The sequence below is a fragment of the Colobus angolensis genome, unplaced genomic scaffold, assembly GCF_000951035.1.
Source record: "Colobus angolensis palliatus isolate OR3802 unplaced genomic scaffold, Cang.pa_1.0 Scaffold307, whole genome shotgun sequence".
Lineage (NCBI taxonomy): Eukaryota > Metazoa > Chordata > Mammalia > Primates > Cercopithecidae > Colobus > Colobus angolensis.
This window is the reverse complement of record NW_012116344.1, coordinates 1,389,816-1,407,291: the sequence shown is the minus strand read 5'-3', so window position 1 is coordinate 1,407,291 and position 17,476 is coordinate 1,389,816. Positions and strand designations below refer to the sequence as shown.

Here is a 17,476-nt window from a genome sequence, read left to right as displayed (position 1 = left end):
GGGAAAGTATCACTGGGAAGACCCAGGCTGCCACCTGCACCAGCACCAGCATCAAATTAAAAAAGCCAAACCTCATTCTGAGTTGTTCAACTCATCTGTCTCTCATTTCTCTTTCTGCTGGGCTCTGGCATTTTCCAATTTCCACCCTCCTTGCAGCTCTGTTTTCTGTTTGTGGCCTTGTCTCACTCTTGGATCTGGAGGACACTCAGGCTGTAACGTCTGTCTCCCGCCTCAACCGCAATTCACACTTGTCCCTGTAGTTGGGCTGATTTCACTGCTCTGAGAAAACACATTGTCCTTTATAGCCTCCAAGCAGCCCCCCTGATCCAAGCAGTAGGACCCAGTTGTTACCAGGTACCTCTGCTCTACTCAAAGAGACTCCATTAGTGACAATTTCTGTTTGGAAACCTCTCTGCACCTACTCCCTAGCATGCTATATAAACACCAGCCAATGGTAGCATCAGCAGAGAGAGACTGGGCGGGAGGATATCTGTGCCAATTAACATTTGCTGGGAGCACAGGGATCCTGTAGCTGTTGCTGTCTTCAGTGGCACCATAGCAGGAAGATTGGAAGACGGGGAGCCTGGGGCTTACCTTGCGCATGTCTTTGCCAAAAGTCTCACTATAGGTAGTGCCCAGGATTTCAAATTGGACATAGGGATTCGAACTGTCCTCCCGAAACTCCATCACCCCAGTGAGGCCAGTGATGTGGCCCTGCAGAAGAGGAGAAAAACCCATTGGAAAATCTGGTTAAAGTAGAGGATGGGGTCCCAAAGGCTAAGAGGAGCAAGGTAGTGGTCACCAAGAAGGGAGCAATCAGTCTTGAGACCATGGACAGGCTGTAATGAGGACAAGATAGGCTGGTGGTCCTAGGCCCTCAGAGCAGGATCAGTACTTTCTAGGACATTTGCTTATGGGAGAAATCCCTAAGGCTTGCACCTGTCATTCATGCCGTCTATATGCTTAGAGTCCCTGCTATGTGCCAGGCACCATGCTAGCCATGAGATTAAACAGTGGCAGCTTTTCTCCTTGCCCTCTTGAAGCTTAGTCCTCCCCTTGCAATCAGTTCCAGGGGCTCACCTTAGCCTGACCCAAGAGGAAATTCAAAGGTCAACAAGAGACATATCAGACACATGATGTTAAGTTTCAGGGCAGCAAGCATGTGCATTGGAGGGCACAACCAGGTCCCAAGCTTGGATCCTGACTTTGCCACCTGTGCCACCTTGGGCACATTGCCCATCTCTCAGCTTTGGCCTGAACTTAATCAGCTCCACATCCTAGAACCCACAAGGACTGAAGGAGAAAATAGGTACAAAGCACAGCATCCAGCATAGACTCCTACCGTCCCCCTGCCTCTCTCTACTGGCTCAGTGGGCTCTATAGGAGAAGGAGGCAGCAGGAGGCTGAGGGAGCCATGGTAAGCCCCTTTCTCTCTCCAAGCCCAGGGTGAGATTCTCATCCAGATTTATCTCTCATAGTCCCTGTGAGCCTACAGAGTCCCAGAAACACCTGGCCAAGAAGGGGCCCTGGCTCTGCCCTGGGCTGTAGTGGATTCTCACCTACACTACAGCATGTTCACTGCTACTGAAACCACATGCAGTTCATTGTGACTAAACTCCTAATGCTATGGATTTCCCTAAATACTCTTTTGAAACCTCTAAAAGTCAATTCACTCTAACAAATGGTCCATAGATTACTCAATTCACTTCAAATCCAGCTTTCTAATTCAGTATCCCTCCTCAGCACATGAGATACATCACAAGCACACATACAGGTGCACTCCTCTCTTGGGGAGCGGTGGTCTACATAGAGGGGTACCTTGCAGACATGGGATAGGCAGCTGCCTCCATTTCATACCTACTTGACAATTGCGGCCAAGGGCAAGTTGCTTAGCCTCTCAGAAATTCTTATATTAAATTGAAGACAGTAATGATAGTATGTATTCGTGGACCACAGCTCACCTGGCCTGCAGATGCTGGGACAGGAAGAGTGACGAGGACAGAGGAATGGGGAGGGGCCTACTGGGGCAGCCACACAGAGCCTAGCTTCAGGCCAGTTGCTAGAGGGGAACAGAGTAGAGGTATAAGAAGCGGCCTTTCTTTGGCCAGGTTGGGTGTGCCCCTTCACACATACCTTTTTTATGGTGTCCAGCATGGACCTCCCACCGTTCCATGGCTTAGTGGACTTCCGTATGCAGTTGAGGCTTGCCATGCTATGCCACTTCCGGTCCTCCAGCTTCCTGTGAAAGGCGTTGGCCAGCATCAGAACACTGTCATACAGATAGAGGTTGGAGATCTGCAAAGACAGAGGCAGTGAAACCCTTTCCACAGGTGCATTTCCAGAGAGCTTTGGAGAAACCCACAGAAAGAAGGAGGAATGCAGGATGCCAACACTAAGCTGTGGTGCCGAGTATCTATGCCAAGATCCTTGGCTTTTAGGTGTACGTTCAAAAACCCAGCCAGCTTCTGGAGTCCTGAATGGAATAAGGCCTTGCCCCGCCTCAGGAACTAGAGTGGGAGGTGCATCTGTACATCAGCAAGGAGAACGCTGATCTGTAGCTGATTGAGATGTGCACACAGGCAAGTTACCCACTCACGTGAGGGAGGATTCAGGGAAGGATAAGCAGAAAGCTCAGGGTTGAAGGATTAGTGGGATAAAGGGAGGGCATAGCATTTGCAAGGGCATGAAGGTGTCAAGAGACAGGGCCAGGTACAGCACAGTCCACCAGAGTTTCTTGTAAAGGACCAGCTCATAAAGATTTTAGGCTTAGTGGTCTCTTTTGCAATTGCTCAACCCTGCTGTTATAACTTGAAAGCAGCCATAGACAATATATAAACATATGGGTGCAGCCATGTGCAATAAAACATTATTTTCCAAAACACGTAATATACTGGATTTGCCCTATGGGCCACCATTGGCAGATCCTTGGGTTAAAGGAATTGAAAGCAGCACAAGACGACTGTGTCAATGGATACAATACAGAGGGAGCAGGATCAAGAGAGAAGCAGGGATTGAGCCCTGCAAAGACTTAGGGACTTGCTAAGGAAGAATAGCAACACAGGTGACTGTAGGGGGAAGGACACCATTGTTGGGTCTGTATACAGGAAGCTGGAGATCAGACCTGGGCTCAGAAAGACTTCTCTGGTCACTGGATGGGCCTAGGGTGAATGGTGGCCTGAGTGATGAGGTAACAGCGAGGACGGTGGTAACAAGAGATGAGGATTCTGGTGCCTGCTGTGCAGTGGAGCCACTGCCACCCAGGGAACACATTTGGGATTTGCAACTGTGCCCATCTGAGGACCACCCTTCTGCTTAGTTGTCTGATGTGAGCTCAGTGGTAGAGGAGACACATGCCTGTCTCAGAGCTCTGGAGAGCAAGGCCATGAGTGAGAATCTAGGGTAGCAGTGTGAAGAACGACACTACAGCATCGGGGCCCAACCCATGTGTGGGGTCCAGGGTGGGCAGGCCAGGCTCAGCCTCCTGAGCGTGGCTACAGACCCCAATCTGGATGTGGAGGAGCTGGAAGACAGAACCCGCCCTCCCAGGCGCCCAGCGGGAGCCCAGTGGGAGAGAAGCACAGCATTGTTCTCAGATGTTACCTTCACACCACCCCAGCCCTCCACAGGGACACTGGAGCACAAAGGAGAGGAGTAGGAGAAGGGAAGGGGGTGAGGGCGAGGTAGTGTCCACCCTCAGTCAGGTTTGTGGCCCACCACTGATAACTGTTGCACAAACAACCCTCAGCCAAAGTGGGTCAAGGGGACCATTCTCTGAACGCCTAAGCAGCAAGTCGTCTGCTAAAAATATTTTAGAAAAACAAAATCACCAGATAAAAATAGGAGATCATGTCAGCCTCACAGGACTCCTGCGAAGATCAAATAGGCTCCTTGGGCTGCAAAAAGAACCCCTCCTCCCGCAGCCTCACTCCCACCCTCCTCAATATGTCCCTGTACTACAACACCTCTGTGCCTTGTTCTCTGCCCGCAATTTACTTCCTCATGTTTCTTAGTCCAGGTGCTCCAAAAGCAGAACCTTAGATCAGAACTTAGGTGGCGGGAACTCTCCAGCAACTGAAGCTGAAGTCTGAGATGAGCCAATAGGAGGTGCAAGGCATCACAAACATCTGCCCCGTTATGCCTGTCCAGTCCTCAAGGGCCATTCCCAGCATGTCACATCCAGGCAAAGCTGACTGCCACCCCTGTAGGTGTCCTTGTGCACAGACCATTGTTGAAGAGCTCTGTCCTGTCTGTCACTGTCCTGTCACCCAGCTCTGACCACTGTGGGCTGCATGCCCAGGGTCTCTGCATGCTGTAGGTGTGATAGGTACGTGGACGATGGCCAGATGTTGCAGAGGTTTGAACTGAGGGGGAGCAGAGGTTTGAACTGAGGGGGAGCAGCCTTGAACTGAGGGGGAGCAGAAGGTCAGTGCCTGCGCTGACCCTCTTCAGGGGCCTGCAGCACACAGGAGCTTACTTGACAGCAGGGAGAAAATTAAGTACCACCACCCACGGGGAGCTCACCCCCCCACTGCACGCAGAACACCACGACAGAACTGTGACCTCAGCCACTTGAGGCCTAGAGGAGCATTTCCTCAATGAGCAGGACTATTTCATTCTTTGTTGCTGGCAACTCCCCAGCCCTCAGGAGCCCCCACCACTGCATGTGTTTTAAGTCTTCCTCCCCTCTGGAAAACAAACCCATGATGGAGATGTTGTTATAAGGAATATAAGCCACTTAGAATTGCTTTGTTGTTTTTGTTTTTGTTTTTGTTTTTTTCTTTACCCAAAAGAATAACTTGAAGCTGAGAATCCTTAATGATGTGAAGATTTCTCTTCTCAAGACATTCATGAGTCTACCAGTCACCCACTCATAGCTGCTGCTATTTAACCAGCCAGGTCTCTTTGACCCCTACCCCTATCCATCCACACACTTACACATCAGGGCAGAGTCTACAGCACCAGCTCATCTGTGGCTCTGACCAGAACCCAGTGGAATCTCCCTTTCACTTCAGCACTTCTATTCACAATGAATCAAGGTACTCAACAAATGTATGAATGCAGAGAGATCTTGAAAAAAGAGGAAAAAGCAGGACATGACTCAGAATGGCCAAAGGAAGCCCTCAGTCCTTCCACAAGTATGTCTGCTTGGAAGGGCAAATACATCCCAGTTCACAGGAACAGGCTTGAGCAATGCACTTTTCCAGGCACAGATAGGCAGGCCTTCCCACTGCCCACATATCACCCTGGATGTACCCTCTTCCATTACATATGTTGTCAGCTCATAAATGTGTTTACCTCAGCAAACTTTGAGCTCTTTAAGTACTATCTCTAGAACTCAGCACCAATCAAAGCACATAGCTGGTACTTAATGTATGTTTCATAGTTGAACACATGGTAGACACATGTATGCACAAATGGAAGGGTAGATGAGTGTGTAGATGTATGAGTACATGGATGGATGGATGAAGTGATGGATGGATGGATGAAGTGATGGATGGATGGATGGATGGAGTGATGGATGGATGGACAGACGGATGGATGGACGGACGGACGGATGGACGGACGGATGGATGGATGGATCTTCTCAGAAGGCATACACTAACCATGTTTTACAAAAAAAGAGAAATTATAGAAAATGAATCGCAGATAAAAGAGATTTTATCCCTCCCACTTTGACTTTGGAGAGGCGATTTGTTCAAACAGCAATTTGTTCTTGTCTAAAACCTCCTCAAAACATCTTCTTGATCTTCCCAAGGAGCTGTTTCCATCTACTCCACTTACTCCTAACTGTTCCCTGGTAAGATGTTGTCTCTCCCTGCCATGGGCATAATCTAACACTGCAGCAATAATCTGTGGCTCCCCCATCTGCACTCCAACCTCAGCATCCTCATGGAGGTGACCTACTTTGTGCAAACTGACTTTAGCTGACAGTTCACTGGTGGCAATGCAGAGGGTAGGAAAGGCCCTAACCTCACAACCGATTCTGAGAAGCGATTTTTGGATTAAAAAAATCACAAGTAGATGGTAGAAAGGCAGTTTAAACTTGGGGCCCTCTCCAGAGCCTGATAAATGTAAGAGAAGCCTTTCCTCAGGGAAGATAGCTGGATACCAGTATCAGGGTTGGTCATGTCAAGCCCCTGAGAAGGAAGTGTGGAAGGAGAGAGGCTTCCAGATGCATGGATGCTCACTCGTCATTGACCACCAGGGACCAACAGCCCAGGCTGGAGCCACAGACCACAGGTGCAGAGAATGAGGCCTGGTTTGAAGAAGTCCTTGCCTCACTCCCTCATATTTTAGGTTAGGCACAGCACAGAGTACATCAGCAAAGGTAAGGCAAGCAAGCAGATGCTGTCACTATTTAAACCATCATCCCCATGCAAGCAGGAGCCCAGGGCTCTGGGTGACCTAGGAACACTGCAGCATAAAGTTCCAGGAACCAAAAAAGCATTCCAGCTAAGAGTAAATTTGAGAAGCAAAAGACAGGTCAAAGTGCCAAGGCCACGGGCATGGCAGAGGAGAGACCTGGCAGCAAAGCAAAATACCTAGAACCAGGTCAGAGATGCTAGTGGGAGTGAAGTCAAGGCCAGACAGAAGCCAGGAAAAGGGCTTGAGGCCTTCCTGGGAGCCCGTGGGCTCTATTATAAGTGAGGAGAGAGCTGGAAGAGGGACTGGATGGTTTCATTTAGCCACCCCAAAGATTTACAATAAGTTCCTCTTTCACTAATTACCATATAGTACGACTCTCACACTAGGGTTGCAGCTTAGGCAAGTGGTCTAATAGGATCAGCAACAGCTTTGGATTCATCCCAACCTGGACCAGCTTTGCTCACAGCTGGACCCCAGGTCTCTACAGTAGTGCCTGGATACAGCAAGCACTCAATAAATGTTGATTGAACAAGTGAAGTAGATCTCCATTAGCATCCATTTGCTAAGTGATGTTGAACAAGCTGTTGAACACTCTGAGACTTACCTTTATAACAATAAAATACAGTGTGATCTGGGCCCCTGGAGAGGTGCAATGTGACAGCCCTGCTTTACCCACCTGTGGAATGCAGATGGCAGTACCCCTGTGTGCCAAGTACTATTCTAAGATCTTTGCATGCATCTTCATTTTCAGAGGGAGCAGAGACAGAAAGGAATAGAAGAGGCAAATAAAATATCCAAGCAGCTTCCTAATTTCAATATGTATGAGCTGAGAGCTCCTCCAGGGATGTCCCCAGAAGCTGGGGTCAGCACAAGTCTAGATGCAGAACATGAGAACTACTGAGAAAATGAATTGGTATCCTCCAACACCACTCATCCTCTCTCACAAAGTCCCTTGATCCCTAAAGCCTTCCAAAGGCACGAAGGGAACATGTCTGACTCCTATAGGCTTGAGGGTCAGAGATCAAGCAAGAATCAGCATTGAATATTAATTCCCAGTCCCACCTGAAATCTGCTCACCTGAGCACCTGTGTACATGTCCCTGGCCTCCTCCAGGTCCCAGCAGCACAGCCACAGCTGCCACAGCCCCCAGGGTCTGAGCCACACCTTTCAGGGTTACATGATCTGAGTGAGGTGTTGCAGGGCAGCCCTTTAAGGGAAAGGCCACTTCTCTGCCCCTAGGATGTTTCATAAAAGGTACCAACACAGGAAGGCTCAGAGAGTGTGTGTTGCATGGCAAGGGGTGGAGGGGAAAGCTTTATAATACCCTGACTCTGGTTCCTGAGAGGGAGACAGTGTGGCCCGCTGCAGTCAAAAGCCAGACACTCACACAGCAAGGCTGGCTCAGCCACGGGAGCCTTTGGCACAGTGGATTCTGCAATGAGATCAGCAAGGTGTGCAGGGGAGGTGGGGAAGGCAGGCAGGGTATGGCTGGAACAAAGGCCAGCTGCAGTCCAGCATCCATGGAAGGCAGGTGCTCTGCACTCCACCCTCTGCCCAGCTCAGGGGTTTCAGTCCTGGGGAAGCCTCCAGATGTCCTCACTCAATGGTCACCTCCCATTTTAGGGGTGGAGTTCAGGTGCCCTTATTTTTCCCTAGGGAGATGGTAACCACTGGTTAACCTGTCTCCAGTCTCAGATCATCCCTTTCCACACTGCATAGAGTTGCCTTTCTCAGATACACATCTTCCACATCACATCACCAAGGGCAGAGCCCCAGTCACTGTTGTCCCCTCCAAGTTACTTCGCAACTTCTTGCCTCTCACCCCTTGCCCCAGGCACAATGAACTCTTCCCCTGCTCTCTCAGGCCTCTGGGCCTGTGCACATGCCAGTTTCCCTAATCAGAACGTGCTACAATGTGGAAATTAAAATTCCCAATTTTGAGGGGTTTATGAGAATTAGGAGGGAACATTTGTGAAAGGTCTAACGTAAGAAGAAATGCATAACAAATGCATAAATGGGTATTTATGGAATTACTGAAAGTTGAATAACAGTTCTAAACACATTCTTAGAAACACGAAGTTAAAGAGATGTCAAGGCATTTGCAAAGAAGATGCCTCTTCTTAGAAGACAAGTGGTGGTAGATAGAGGCGCTGGGGAAAGAGATGGGAGCTCTGTGTGAATAAATGTGGAACTGGCCATCTCCCACCAGAATCTCAGGCTATACATTTCCCTGAGATGGCAGGATCCTGGCAAGGTATAAATTTCCAACATCAGTTACCCAAGCAGGAGGTGGGTCCTCAGAAAGATAACGGGAAAGGTAGGAGGCGTCTCTGGGAAGCAGGAGAGAACTCAGCCGTGAGCTCTTGTTGGGGGCTTGCAGCTCTTGAAAGACCCAGGTGGACACTCTTGGCTGCTGGATAATTAGAGATGAGTCACAAGAAGTTGACTGAGGACCAGGGATGGAAAAATAGATTTTTTAAAAATTTATTACCAGAATTTCTATTACATCAGTAACTATACTTTATTTAGGAAAATACCTTGTGTCAGCAGGAGCAAAGGCCACCAGTGAGACTGTTAAATTGATCTTCATGAGAAAATAAGGAATCAAGATCCAGAGGGAGGAAATGGATGGAGCACTGGGGGCAGGGGAGCAGTGCTCAGAAACACTGCACATTCTCCAGCGGGGAGGGGCTTCGAAGGCTGAATCCTGCTTGAGCAGTTACAATGCAAACGCCCCACCCAACATCCCACCATGTGTAACACTGGCTCTGAGGCTCCCGAGGAGATGTGAAGGCTGCCTTAGTCCACTCAGGCCACTGCAACAAAAAACCACAGACTGGGTGGCTTATAAGCAACAGAAACTTAACTTCTTACCGTTCTGAAGCCTGGCAAGTACAAGATCAAGGTGCCTACAGATTCTGTGTCTAGTGAGGATGTGCTTTTTGGCTCATAGGTGATGCCTTCTCATCTTGTCCTGGCAGAGTGGAAGAGGAGAACTCTGGTCTCTTCAGCCCCTTATAAGGGCACGAATCCCATTCATGAGGGCTCCACCCTCATCACCTCCCAAAGATCCCACCTCCTAATGCTGTCACCTGGGGGATGAGGTTTCAAAATAGAAATTTTGGAGGGATACAAACATTCAGACCACAGTGGATATCTTGTACAGAAGGGAATTTGTTGTCTTGTTGAAACCAGGAAGGCACTGACTTTCCACCTGGGCAAGCACTGGGCAGGGTGGAGGCAGGCACATTGGAAGCCCAGGTGTTCTGGTCCTGTTAGGATCAGGACCAAGGATAATGAGCATGTAAGTCCCCCATGAAATGTGTTGAGGTCCTCAGGAGTGCTGCAGGCTCCCAGGATGATCCAGCTAAGACCTCTGCCCCCATCAGTGGGAAAGAGAGAGGCCCCTGGAACACAGGAGGGTGTGTCTGCTGGATGGCCAGACTGTCTGCCTTCCTGGCAGCAGCACATACCTTCTCTGTAGTAAATCTGGGGGTATTCCAGCCTAGTATTTGTTATGCTCTGGGGCCCAGGGAATTGTTGTGCATCCGCATTATCAAGGTAAAAATCATCCTTGGAGGTGAAGGAAAATGAATCACAGGCCAGGGTCAGAACCAGACCATCATCCTCCCAACACCAAAGCTGGAAGTGTGGGAAATGTTTTCATTAAGAAAGGCTGCATTTCCTCCAGGCTTTTAAAGAGCCTAGTTTTCTCTTCCCTGTGTCATTAATCAAGCAAAGTGGACTGTTCAGGGAGACATCACAGAGGCAAACAGCAGGAACTGACCTCTGACCAAATCCTCAGACAGGTTGTGGTTGGCCAGCAAAGTTTGACAAGCAGCTAACAGAGGGTCCAGCGGGGAGGACAAGTTGACACACAGATGTCACAGCTTGAGAAATCCATGCCAGCTGAAGTCTCTCTGCCAAACTGCTGCCAGTCCAGCTGTCCTGGGATAGGGCACCACAGCCAAGCCTCAGGAGGAAGCAGATGGTAACAGAGGGCATGGGGGATGCAGGGAGCTCTGCTCACTGCTGAATCTGAGGGGATGGTGTGAAGAGTAAAGAGGGTTATCTGTCCACACCCAAGGTTTTCTGGGCTCCAAATGCACACATGGCCACCTGCAGCCAGAACAGCAGCTGGTTGCACCCAAGGAGAACACCCATGCAATTGTCTCCGACAAAGCCTTCCCCACTCTTTGTGTTAAATGCTCCCATATGGATCTTTAGGGCTAAGTAAACCATTGAAAGTGACATGAAATCCAAGGTAGCTGGTATGTGGAGGCTCGGTGAAGCTCCAGAGGACAGGCTTCTACCAACAGGTTGACAAAAACCTTTTAGCCATGGAAGAGTACAGAAAGCCCTAAAAAAAAGGGATATTAGAGGGAGAGGGGTTGAAATCCTCTAATAGATTGTGTGCAGCACAGAGGAAGAACGATTCCATCAAGCCATTCGACAATTTTTAAACACACAAAGAAGAGAAATTTCAACCTGAGGGACCGTTTTATGATAACACCACGTTAGCCCCCAAAGCTTAAGTCAGGGATCTGGCTCCACAGTGACCACACAACACAGTTTATATCATTTGCCTGTCACCCCTTAGAAACACATTTGAATATAAATGGGGGGATGGCTATGTGATAATATGCCTCTTACTTCAATTGCAGCCCTGATGTCACAGGGCAGTACAGTTCCGGAGACAGAGTACGTTAACAGATTCTCCTCTGAGCAAAGATGTCCGTGAAATCTTAGCAAAGTCTCAGGGTTCTGAGGGACTGGTTATCACTTTTATTACTGGCTGAGTCAGACAAATCCTAAACTAACTTATCAAGGAAACAAGAATGAGGAACACACAAATAAGACAGTGCTTTGTGGGAAAAATAAACAACAGTGCTGCATGCTGGCAAAGGCAATGCTTTTGGAGCACTAGGGGTCACATATTTAGGTATTTTTCTTCCAAGGGCCTTTTGTTCTGCTAAATAGGAACCAAACTGATTTGCTATAATAGTCCTTGGTTGGCTTTAGAGCACAGAAAGCCCTGACCACAGGCCTCATAGAGGATGACAGAGTTTCTGAGGCCAGCTCAATAGAGAAGCCAAGGGATGGATGCTATTGCAAAAATTCCCTGTTCTTCTTGGTCCTCCCAGAAGCTTCTAAACCAGAATGATCTTCCCAAGAGTAGCCATTTGGTGGGGTGGACTAAAGATGGACCGGAGAGCTCCATTTCCAAAAGGATCTTCACTAATTTCGTCAAGACAAAGTTAATAATCCATGACATAAATGTTTTTTTTTTTCCTTGAGTTAGTTGTTCTAAACATGTTAGAGTCTTCTCGATAAATCTCACAGCTAGAGGCTAGTAGAAATTAGTTTGCCTTCCACACTGTCATTAAGAAAGAAGTGGTAATAGCTATGGAGGAAACTGGAAGGGAATGGCTTGTAAATGAGATGAATCTACAAGATGCCTAAGTAGTTATTGGGCAGGATGAGTAAATAAATCCACATTTTCCTCTCATGATACTGCCTCGCAAGGAAGCAGATGCAACAAATGGAGACAGAGATTCCTTTAATAAAGTGTTTTACATATATATATATAGAGAGAGGCATCTAGAGTCAGTTTAACTTGTACTGAGACCTGCATTCTTAGTAGATTTATCCTTTAATTCCTTATCGAGGGTCTTCAATGAGCAGAGTCTTGTGGTCTTGTATAAAGAGCTACATGAGTCTAAAAGACATAGCCTCTCAACTCCCAAGCAAGGAAGCTATGATTCAGTACCCATGGGAGAGATGTGGACAATAAGTGGTACACAAAACCTGTGATAAGGGGCTGGAAAGATAGAAACTGCCCTCCCACCTGCAGTGATGCCTTTAAAAAGCACGCTTTGGAGATAGGTAGACTAAATCACACCAAAAAAAAAAAGAAGGCTATGTTCAGCCTTTCCATGGAAACCCTAAATGTACTTGTCCACACCCTCAGTAATGATGATAATAGGTTAAGTATCCAGTATCTTAAATGCTTAGGACCAGAAGTGTTTTTATTTGGGATTTTTTTTCAGATTTTGAAATATTTGCTTTATATTCCAATTCCAGTTCAGCATCTCTAATCCAAAAATGCAAAATCTGAAATGCCCCAATGAGCATTTTTTTAGTGTCATTTTGGCACTCAAAAATTTCAGATTTCAGAGTATTTCAGATTTTGGATTTTCAGATTAGAGATACTCAACCTGTACTGCTAATAGCTCAGCTCTGAACTGAATGCTTTCCATATGTTCTCCCATTTAATTTTTATTATGGCTCTGGGGGGTAATACTCTAAACCTCAATTTAGAGAGGAGGGACCTGAGGCACAGAATGATAAACAAATAATACTAATGAAATAATTGGCTAGTAACTAGAGTTACCAGGATTTGAACCCAGGTGATTTGATTCCTCTTTTACTGTTGCTGCTATTACTACAAGATTCCTGTAGTGTTGTACTTAAGCTTTGCTCTTTATGCAGTGCCTGGGTCTCAGCAGGAACAGAGGGAGGTGTAGTGTCCCAGGGTTCCTGGGTCTGACACTGCATTTACCTCATTTGATGATGTTCGGCCACATATCTGGGAGCTGCGCCTTTGTTTCTCCTCTCCATGGGCACGTGTCATTTAAGTAGGCCCTCAGATAGATACCCTTTTGAACCCCTCAGTCTCTCTTTCTCTCTACTCCAGTGAAAAGACTTTTTGTATCCAATGTGTCTGATATGCAACCAAGGGGCCCACCTGCGCCTTTCACCCACAGCAAAAGGTGGCATCACAGGTCCCAACAATAAGCACTTTCCTCTTTCCCCTGCTCCAACCTTTGCAGACACTTCTGTGCCATGGAAAGTGGCCCCATCTTTATTCCTTAAGGAGACTGAGTGCAGTTTAACTAAGACCCAGAGAATGATTTAGGGCATATGAGGCAAGGGTGCCATGTATTTGGAGGGAGGAAGCCCTTCAAGGGAGAGAGAAGCTAGAAAGACCCTGCAGAGAGTAAGACCTTCACAGGCTCTGGCCCCACAGAGAGCAAAGGGATTCCCCTCTCCTGGTGCACTGGGTGGGAATGGGCACACTCTCCCTGAGCCCCATTGTCTAAGGCCATTTCCATCCACATGGAGGCTGGGAGTGATGACTACAGAGGCACAGTGAAAGGAACTTACTTGGCCTTCACCATTTCTTCCAGACTCCACATAGAGGAAGGCAGAATAAACCAGCGGCACCTCAACATAAACTCTTGCACCAGGGCCTTTCACTCTGACTTGGGTACCCAGGCTCTTGAGTCCATGAGTGCTGCAGGGGCCCTGGGTCCACTCTCTTCGCCACCCCTCTACCACCTTAGAAAGACCCCAGACACTCTGGTGGGCTACCTGGAGCAGAGGACACTGGTGGAATGGAGATTATTCCAGCTAAAATCAATGTGTGCTGTGCTTCCACCTCAACCAAGAACACATTTATCAGCCTACCATCATTGAGACATGTTTCCTTTTCCTCCCTACATATGAGATTATAGAGTAGATTCATTCCTTTGGCAAATTTGACACATGTCCACACCCCACTCAAGATTCCAATAATTCCCTTCTACAAAATGTGTGGCCCCGATACAGTGAGAACAAAATGTTATGGGGTGGGGCTGATACTCAGGTGGCAGGTACAGCCATCTCTGTTCGGAAACCCTGATTTCTACCCCTCATGCCTGGCTGGGTAAAGATGGTGGAACTAGTTTCAAATGCTGAGGGGAAAGCATATCACATGTACAAACTTCTGGGCAATTTCCACAAACCCAACTGGAAGAAATTTCTTTCTGTCCTGTGGCTCTCACTAAGCATCAGTGAAAGTTTTCTGAGGCACCACATTCCTAACCTAGAAGTGGATTTGAGGCTGCCAGTGGGTACTTTCCACACTGCTTCCCTGTTGCTCCCAAACACCCAGAGAGAAACCACCTCTTACACCAGGCACATAGCTCTCCATCATATTCCAAGGCCCAAGATAAGCTAGTGCCAATTGCACATTCTTAGGGTTGAAGGAATGGCCAGAAACACTTGGTACCTCTGGCCTTGGAAGGAACCATGTGCGCGGGGTTCCATGTCATGGTCCTGCTGCCCTGCCCCTCCCTGCTCAGCTGGGCATCCAGTAGTGTCCTGGGTGACCCAAGCCTCAGCACTCAACCTATGTGCTGGGATAGTCCCAATTTGCTTTGCAAGGGTCACGTCTGTATTAAGAAGAGCCTAAAACAGGTTCAAAATGATCACTTCCCAAAGAAGACTCCATCCCCAGCCCTGCCAGATGAACACATTCCCACAAAGCAGTCATCACAGAGACATAAGAGACAGGGATCTTTTTACCCTCTATGCATGAACTTTTAAACACCAGAGACATCCAGTGAGCCAATAAGCCCTGTCTGCTGACAACAGGCATAATTGCCTGCTGGTACTGCTCAGAGACACTGCCCAGTCGACCGGTTTCAATTTCAACAAATGACAGAGCTAGTAATTGAAGTTGGTGGCAACAGGAGGCCCCCACATGTCTCCCTTGGCCAAGGGTATGGGTGAGACTCTTGGTAGAGGGCACTGGGAAGAAGAGGCTGAGCACTGACCTGCAGCATCTGGAGGTAGCCTTCCTGGGGGTCACAGAGCAGGGAGGAGATGCGGTGGTTGTTCCTCATGCATTTCTGATTGTCCTTTGCAGACGGAAAGATTTGCCGGACCACGGTCATCCTTCCAAGGGCACTATGGACCAGATCCAAGATCTCCGGGTCACTGATTTCCTAGAAAAATAACCAGGCCCATGCTTACCATCCACTCATGAACTATCTCTGCAAGAGACCTATCAGGAGGCATCTAGGCCAGCAGCCTGAAAAACTGATGCCAAAGAAGGCAAGGGATTGGGCCCAGGTCACATGGTTCATTAGTTGCTTATTCACAAATAATACTTGCTATCCTTTAGGGGCAAACAAGATTAGTCAACATTTTCCCTGAAGGCTAGAAAAAGATGTTTGAGGCTAAACCACTGAAGCACTGGTTTCCACAGATGTGAAGCTTTTAGGAACCAATGCTGTCAAAGGTCATGGTAGACATTAGCAAGAGAGAAAGGTTAACTTTCCTTGTGGGAGTCACCTACCTGATTCTGACAGGGAAAGCTGGGTTTCTCTGCCATAGTTGATCAATATACAATGAGTTTCCCTGAATTCTTCTAGAATTACATTCATTTTACAAAATATTTGCATATGAATTTTGAGAATATATCCATTCATTTATTCACTATTCATTCCACAAAATCTACCTACATCTCTGAAGTTTGTTCTGTACTAAGCACTGTGGATACAGCCAGGAACAAATCAGGCCCTATCCTGTCCCATAAATCTCATGGACATCCTAGGATGGAATATGCTGAGTTCCAGGGCTAAGGAAATCTATGCGCTGTCCATACTGACTACACAAAACCCTCTGCTCACATTAACTCATTTAGGCTCACAACATCCCATCCTGGTATGATCCACTGTGGGGCATAGAAATAGCAAGGGGAGGAGACCACAGGAGCTCTTTCCACAACAGGGCTTCCATGAGGAATCTGACAAGGGGTGGACTTGTGATGGTTAATACTAAGTATCAACTTGACTGGATTGAAGGATGCAAAGTATTGTTCCTATGTGTGTCTGTGAGGATGTTGCCAAAGGATTTTAACACTTGAGTTAGCCGTCTGGGAGAGGCAGACCCATTCTCAATCTGAGTGGGCAACATCTAATCAGCTGCCAGCATGGCTAGAATAAAGCAGGCAGAAGAAGCTGGAAAGAGAAGACTTGCTAAGTCTTCCAACCTCCTTCTTTCTCCTGTGCTGGATGCTTCCTGCCTTTGAACATCAGACTCCAAGTTCTTCAGCTTTTGGACTCTTGTACTTACACCAGTGATTTTCCAGGGGCTCTCAGGCCTTCGGCCACAGGCTGAAGGCTGTACTGTGGCTTCCCTACTTTTGAGGTTTTGGGACTTAGACTGGCTTCTCAGCTTGCAGACAGCCTATTGTGGAACTTCACCTTGTGATCGTGTGAGCCAATACTCTAATAAACTCCCTTTCATATATACTTCTATCCTATTACTCCTATCCCTCTAGAGAACCCTGACTAATACAGATTTCGTTTCTGGCTAACAAGTTCTGGAGGAGGAACTTGTTAGCCAAAGTGCCGCTGGTAGGCAGGGCAGGGCTGCAGTTGAGGAGCTGGGGTTGCCGTGGAAGGAAGGTGGAGGGAGCTGCCAATAGCTCCCTGTTCCAGGTAGAGGGTAGAGGCAGCAGAGAGTGTGAAATGCTAAAGCCTTAGGCAACCTGAAGAGGGACAGAGAGACTGCCCTCCTGCAGGGAATGCTTGTGAGGCAGAAGGAAGAGTGGTCAGAGGCAGGGCTAGAGCCCCATTCAGGGTCAGATGGGAGAACAGAGGGTCAGGACACCCCACAAAATGCCCATACTAAGGGAGACAAGAAGCCCTTGAAAGGATCTGGCCTCAAACAAGCCATAGATTTACAGTTTTTAAAACCTCTGACTGTAGTAGGGAGAGAGGATTAGAGAGGAACAAAACTGGAGGAGAGAGCAGAGAAGAGAGCACCCATCTCTGTAGCTAGGTGCAACATGGGAATTACAACAACAATGGAAACTAATACATACAGATGCTCCTCCACTTAAGATGGGCTTATATCCTGACAAACCCATCATACGTTGAAAATACTGTAAATCAAAAATGCATTTAATCCCCCTTGCCGACGAACATTGCAGCTTAGCCTTGCTCAGAATGCTTGCATTAGCCTACAGTCGGGCAAAGTCACCTGACAGAAAGCCCATTTTATAATAAAGTGTTGAATATCTTACACAGAATTTCTTGAATGCTGTACTGAATGTGAAAAACAGAATGGTTTTATAGGTACTAAACTGGGTATTCTACTGAATGTGTATCACTTTGACGCCATTGTAAAGTCAAAAAATTGTAAGTCAAACCATTCTAAGTCAGGGACAGCCTGTACAAGCCAACAATTTCAGTAGTGGAAGAGAGGGCTCTGGTTCACTCTTTCTAAGAAGGGACTAAATCAGTGGTAAATTACAAGACAAAATTTTATCTACACA

The 17,476-nt window shown here is 47.6% G+C and overlaps 1 protein-coding gene across 1 annotated transcript in view; it reads right to left on the bottom strand.

Moving 5' to 3' along the window:
• GRID1 (glutamate receptor, ionotropic, delta 1) overlaps positions 1-17,476 on the bottom strand; it is a 786,384-nt gene that overhangs the window by 272,607 nt on the left and 496,301 nt on the right. Inside the window, exons 9-11 of the mRNA XM_011950437.1 lie at positions 14,967-15,137; positions 2,134-2,295; positions 595-714 (exon numbers count right to left, since the gene is read on the bottom strand). Coding sequence (XP_011805827.1) covers positions 595-714; positions 2,134-2,295; positions 14,967-15,137 — 453 coding nt within the window. The remainder of the gene's footprint in view (positions 1-594; positions 715-2,133; positions 2,296-14,966; positions 15,138-17,476) is intronic.